General features: G+C 48.9%; 1 protein-coding gene across 3 annotated transcripts in view; it reads left to right on the top strand.

Annotated features, from left to right (window-relative positions):
- The window catches only part of LOC137608995 (kynurenine--oxoglutarate transaminase 1-like), a 4,549-nt gene extending 1,631 nt beyond the window's left edge, over positions 1-2,918 (top strand). For all 3 annotated transcript variants that reach the window (XM_068335691.1, XM_068335694.1, XM_068335692.1), the window contains exons 4-12: positions 233-319; positions 413-535; positions 626-746; positions 1,431-1,507; positions 1,589-1,678; positions 2,062-2,248; positions 2,331-2,407; positions 2,575-2,661; positions 2,740-2,918. In XM_068335691.1, the coding sequence (XP_068191792.1) occupies positions 233-319; positions 413-535; positions 626-746; positions 1,431-1,507; positions 1,589-1,678; positions 2,062-2,248; positions 2,331-2,407; positions 2,575-2,661; positions 2,740-2,793 (903 nt within the window). In that variant the 3' untranslated portion in view covers positions 2,794-2,918. The remainder of the gene's footprint in view (positions 1-232; positions 320-412; positions 536-625; positions 747-1,430; positions 1,508-1,588; positions 1,679-2,061; positions 2,249-2,330; positions 2,408-2,574; positions 2,662-2,739) is intronic.
- Positions 2,919-6,653: the final 3,735 nt, after the last annotated feature.

Here is a 6,653-nt window from a genome sequence, read left to right as displayed (position 1 = left end):
TTGCTTTGTCTTTACACACCGGTATCTCCCTGACAGCAGACATCAAGTGAATCTTGGACAATGATGTTCTTGACACATGGTTGGTGATTAACAGGAACATCTTCACACCTGTTGGGTGTGGCTCCTCAGTGTCTCCACAGGGACATGGTTTTAGAGAATCCTCTCAGTGTCACCAGGAAACAAACAGCTGATGGCAGCAGACTGAAGGAAATCTGAGACATTTGTCTTCCAGGTCATCATCGTGGAACCGTTTTTTGACTGCTATCAGTCGATGGTGCATCTTTCTGGGGGAAAGTCGGTGCCTGTGCCTCTGAGACAGGTGAGTCCATGACACCGGTGTCATTATGCCTTTAGTCATTGTTTAAACGTACAACTGTCCAGAGAACCTGTGGATTTCTGTTGTTCACTATAGAAAAGTGGGGGTTGTGCCAGCCTGTCTGGAGACTGGGTTCTTTCTCCTGAAGAGCTGGAAAGTAAATTCTCTTCACTAACTAAAGCGATTGTCATCAACAATCCCAACAACCCTTTGGGCAAAGTAAGAGAAACCTGCTGGTTGTTCAGGTGTTCATCTCATCGGTTCGTCGGGCTTGTCTGGTCTAGTCTCATTTCACGTGTGTTCTCACAGGTTTACACTCGTGAGGAGCTCCAGATGATCGCTGATCTGTGCATCAAGTACGACGTGATCTGCATCAGCGACGAGGTCTACGAGTGGCTGACGTACGATGGAGCCCAGCATGTCCGGATCGGTGAGATTAGATGGACAGCATGCGCCTTAATGAAGATGGTTTCTAACATTCTGATGGTTTCTAACATTCTGATGGTTTCTAACACTGATGGTTTCTAACACTGATGGTTTCTAACATTCTGATGGTTTCTAACATTCTGGTGGTTTCTAACATTCTGATGGTTTCTAACACTGATAGTTTCTAACACTGATGGTTTCTAACACTGATGGTTTCTAACACTGATGGTTTCTAACATTCTGATGGTTTCTAACTCTGATGGTTTCTAACACTGATGGTTTCTAACATTCTGATGGTTTCTAACATTCTGGTGGTTTCTAACATTCTGGTGGTTTCTAACACTGATGGTTTCTAACACTGATGGTTTCTAACATTCTGATGGTTTCTAACATTCTGGTGGTTTCTAACATTCTGGTGGTTTCTAACACTGATGGTTTCTAACACTGATGGTTTCTAACATTCTGATGGTTTCTAACATTCTGATGGTTTCTAACATTCTGATGGTTTCTAACACTGATGGTTTCTAACACTGATGGTTTCTAACACTGATGGTTTCTAACTCTGATGGTTTCTAACACTGATGGTTTCTAACACTGATGGTTTCTAACATTCTGATGGTTTCTAACACTGATGGTTTCTAACACTGATGGTATTTCTTTTTGAATTTAATACTTAATTTCTTGACAGCCAGCCTCCCTGGGATGTGGGAACGAACCGTCACCATTGGCAGCGCTGGAAAGACCTTCAGCGCCACCGGCTGGAAGGTGAGGAAGAATGTCTGAAGACATCATCAGGTTGTTGCTCCATCAACCACCTGTGTAACGGCTGCTTCCTGTTCCTGTCAGGTGGGCTGGGCCATCAGCCAAGGACAGATCATGAAATTCATAAGAGCCGTGCAACAGATTTCTGTGTCTGACTGCCCAACTGCTGCTCAGGTAAACACGCTCCCTCACCTGCACAGGTGATCTTCAGGATGCTGATGGTCGCGTTGTTTCATGGGTTCCACCTACAGGTTCTGGCCTGTCTTTGGTCTTGGTAACCATAACCCGGGTCATTAGCTGTTAGCTCCAAAGGTGACCAGCAGTGGACTCTACTGAGTTCTTCCTGCCTGACCTTCATGAGCTGTGATAGAACTCCTCGTGTGGCTTAAAGTACACAACAACCATCATCACCCACCTCCATCTGGGGCGGGGGGCCCTGGATCAGCGGTTGAAAGTTTGGTCGAGTTCCAAAGATCAGGGGTCAGGTTCCAATACCTGAGCTGTGGCTCATAGTTCATTACCCATGATGCCCAGCTGACCCGTTTCTCCGTCAACAGGAAGCCGTTGCTCGGGGCTTCCAGAGGGAGTACGAGGTGTTTGGAACGGCGCAGAGCTACTTCCTCCAGCTGCCGGCGCTCCTGCAGACCAAGAGGGACAATCTGGCCTCCACACTGGAGGAGATGGGCCTGAAGCCCATTCTGCCGCAGGGAGGCTACTTCATGATCGTAGACATCTCCTCCTTCAGTGAGTGTGGGGCACCCTGGCGCTGGCGCCAGCATGTTGCTTGTGATCATGTCAGCTGGTGCTCATGTGGTGTTTCTGACAGAGGTGGAGCTGAACGATCGCGGCTCTGAGGACCAACCCTACGACAGCAGATTCGTCAAATGGATGATCAAGGAGAAGGTAAAACAGAACATCTGCACCTGAACCGGTGGTGAGACGGACAGGAGAGACTCTATAGTAACGCAGCGCGTCACACAGGGGTTAAGCACATTCCCAACATGTCCTGTCAAACCTGTGGAATGTGTGTGTGTTTAAGTCACGCATGACGGTTGGATCTTCTCCTGCAGGGCCTGTCAGCCATTCCTGTCTCCTTGTTCTACAGCCGGCAGCACAAGAAGGACTTCGACAAATACATCCGCCTCTGTTTCATCAAAGTACACAGAATACCCTCTCATTACATTCACTCATTTCACCACGTTCTTCTAAAGTTCTCTCCTGTCTCTGTCCTGAAGGAGGACTCCACTCTGGAAGCAGCCCAGGACATCCTGAAGAAGCTGGATCAGTGAAATCCACCTGAGTGTGGAACAGAACCAACCGCTGACAGAGCTCCACGGGTTCACCTGGAGCTCCGTCAGCCTGGACTCACCAATGAAAAGAAAAGAATGAATAAAAGAAATAAAACCACAGGAAACCTGAAGACTCTTCATTCTAAATATATGTACTGTATATACTAGTGCTGTCAGGCGATTAAAAAAATTAATCTAATTAATTACAGGATTTGTAATTGATTAATCTAATTAATCTCATTTTAATCTCATACCAGCTAAAGGCCCCCAAATAAAGAATTTGAATTCTAGGAAATGACAAAATTGTAGTGCATGACTAATCAATAGAATACACCAAGAAGAGAAGGTTTTTCATGCTCCGATGGATGTCCTGGTGGGAGTGGGACTTGAGCCACTGATGTCTTTAAGACGACTGCTCTACCACTGACCCTCTGCCGCCCCAATGGCCCCATGTTTGTTCTTTTTAGAAATAAACTTTCCTCCCAAAGGTCCCAGTGGTCTTCCCTCGCTCTCCTGTGTCGCGTCCATCTCTGTTGTCGTCACTCTGCTTCTGACTAGTGGGGCAGGTAGGAAGTGACGTCACTGCAGCCTACGGGTCCCTCGATGGGACAAATTTAAAATGCTTGCGCATTGACTTGCCGCTCGCGAATAATTGCGTCAATTTTTATAGCGCGTTAATTTGCAGCGAAATTAATCTAATTAACGTGTTAAAGTGACAGCCCTAATATGTATATATGCATATATCAGGTTAAAGTCAAAGTCAGCTTTATTGTCAAGTGTACCATATATGCACGACATACAGCACAGATGAAACTGCAGTCCTCTCTGACCCACGGTAGACAGTACAACAGTCAGTACAACAGTCAGTACAACAGGCAGTACAACAGTCAGTACAACAGTCAGTACAACAGGCAGTAAAACGGGCAGTACAACACAGACAGGGCTCCCGTGTTCAGCGTGATGGTGCTGGAGGTGTTGTTACCGACTCATACTGCCTGTGGTCTCCCTGTCAGGAAGTCCAGCAGCCAGTTGCGTGTGGAGGTGTTGAGTCCAAGCTGGTCCAGTTCATAGATGAGCTGCTGGGGGACGATTGTGTTCAATGCTGAGCTGAAGTCAATGAACAGCATTCTGGTGTACGAGTCTTTGGTCTCCAGGTGGGTGAGGGTTGGGTGTAGGGCCATGGAGATGGTGTCATCAGTCCAGCGGTTGGACCGGTAAGCAAACTGAAAAGGGTCCAGGGTTGAAGGGAGGGCAGACTTGATGTGGTGCATGACTAGCCGCTCGAAGCACTTCATGAGGATGGGAGTGAGTTCAACTGGGCGGTAGTCGTTGGAGCCGGATGGGGGCGACTTCTTCGGGACTGGGATGATGGTGGTGGCTTTGAGGCAGGTGGGGACAACAGCCTGGCTCAGGGAGATGTTGAAGATGTCTGTGAAGACACCTGTGAGCTCATCAGCAGTCTCTCAGGACACGACCAGGAATGTTGTCAGGACCTGGGCTTTCCGTGTGTTGGTCCTTCTGAGGACTTGCCTCACGCTGTCCAGAGAAAGCGTCAACACCTGGTCGCCAGAAGGGGGTGGAGCCTTCTGTGCCGGGATGCCGTTGTCTGCCTCAAAGCGCGCAAAGAAGTCATTCAGCTGGTTCAGCAGAGTGGTGGAGCTGTCACAGGACTGCAGAAGGGGCTTGTAGTCCGTAATGGACTGGATCCCCCACCACAGGTTCCTGGTGTCTCTGCTGTCGCTGAAGTGGGTGGCGATCCTCCTGGAGGACTGTCTCTGGGCCACTCGGATGCCTCGTGACAGGTTGGCCCTAGCTGTCCTTAGGCCCACCTCGTCCCCAGCTCTGAAGCCTGTGGACTTCACCTGTCAGCCAAGGCTTCTGGTTGGCTGGAACGGAGATGGTTCTGGTGACCGTGACATCATCCATGCATTTCCTCATGTATGCAGTGACGGTCTCCGTGTACTCCTGGAGGCCTGTGGTGTTGTTGTGGGTGGCTGCGTCTTGAATACGCTCCAGTCTGTGGTGGAGAAGCAGTCCAGGAGTGCCTCTGACGACCTGTTTTGTGAAAAACTTGAATAAATAGGTTCGTAGGAGGTGGGTACACAGAAAACTCACTCACACAATGAATCAAGCCACTCCTCTAGGGCTATAATGAATGTGTGATTTATTACACGCAGAGAATAGAAATACTAAGAAACAATAAGTACAAACAAACAAACAAACAATAAGTCAAAAGACCTCTATGATGCTAGACCAAATGTGTCGTTTAGTCCCCGCAGCGCATAGCAATGCAAACAAACAATTCTATGATGCTAGAATAAACTGGTAGTTTAATTCCCCACAGAGCACAGAAACAAACAAATAGTTGGTTGAGCTAAGGCAATATATGGTGGCATTCCAAATATGCTTGGCCTCTTACCTTGACACAGGGAAGGAGAGCCTACAACCCAGGCAGAGTAGCTTCAACCAGGCTGGGCGTCCGTAGGTAACCCGCAGCTGACTCTCTCTTTCTTACTTTCTTTCTCTTCTTACTATCTTTCGCTCTTCTTTGAGACTGAAACTCCTCACCTTTTATACCTTTTAAGAAGAAAGGCCTGCATGCGAGCAGGAATGGCCAGTTCCAGCTCTCAGGCAGCCCTCCTTTTGGTGGTACCCCCCACTGAGGAATAAACATCACCACCCTCGAGAATGCAGTGTAGGAGGCTTTCACGCACTCGTAAACCATCTGTATCAGGAGACCTTACACCTTTGGAATGCACCAAACCTATCACCCCAAAACTAAGAAAACTAAGAGATCTTTATTACACATTGGAATGCAATTTAGAGGCTTTCATGCACCCATAAAACATCTTACACCTTGACTGAAAACAGGTCTCCATCTCCTCTCCATCGGTTCTCCTTTGGTTCTCCATCTGGTTTGATGGGCTGTGACCTGCTGTGACCTCTGTGTCCAAACAAACTAAGATGTGACTTAGCCCAGCAGTTGCATGGAGAGGTTTTGAACCAAGTTCTCAGTAATGACATGATAAGAGTCAAATCAGGACACACACAATACAAATTTCCATTACACGACCCATCAGGCCACACCCATATCTGCCTCTTCACAGGTTTAACGACTCTAAGGAGCGGTCTGTATGCGGGCGTTAGCATGACAGTGGTGTGGTCTGACGCCCCAAGGTGGGGGAGGGCACGGGCCTTGTAGACATCTTTATGTGTTGTGTAGACATTGTCCAGGATGTTAGCTCCTCTGGTGGCAAAGTTGATACGTCTGTCATTTTGGAAACACACTCTTGGGGTTTTCGTGGTTAAAGTCCCCCGCCAGGATGAGGAAGGCATCTGGGTGGGCTGTCTGCTGCTCACTGATGAGATGGTAGAGATCATTCAGTGCCTCAGTCCTGTTGTTGCTGGAGGGGGGGGGGGATGAATACTGCCACCAGCAATATGGCAGAAAACTCCCTGGGCAGGTAGAATGATCGGCATCTGATGATCATGAGCTCCACCAGAGGAGAGCAGTGTGTGCAGACCACAGCAGCATCCCTGATGTAAACACAGAGTCCCCCCCCTCAGCGAGCACTCTGTCAGCCCGGTAGCACGTTAGCCGGTCCAGCTGAATGGCACAGTCCGGGACGCTGTCAGTGAGCCACGTTTCCACAGACACGACCCTCATCCACAGACGTAGCTGATGGTCGGAGCAGGTGGGTGTGGTCCAGTTTATTGTCCAGCGAACGTACGTTGGTGAGTGTGATGGTCGGGATAGCCGGCCGGTGAGAGCTAGCCGCTAGCCTAGCCCGGAGGCCTCCGCGTTTGCCCCGCTTCTGCTTCCGCATGTTCCGCTTGTGGCGCTTCCTCTGCGGGCGGGG

Source organism: Antennarius striatus, chromosome 15 (assembly GCF_040054535.1).
Source record: "Antennarius striatus isolate MH-2024 chromosome 15, ASM4005453v1, whole genome shotgun sequence".
NCBI classification, from domain to species: domain Eukaryota; kingdom Metazoa; phylum Chordata; class Actinopteri; order Lophiiformes; family Antennariidae; genus Antennarius; species Antennarius striatus.
This window is presented reverse-complemented; position numbering and strand designations above follow the sequence as displayed.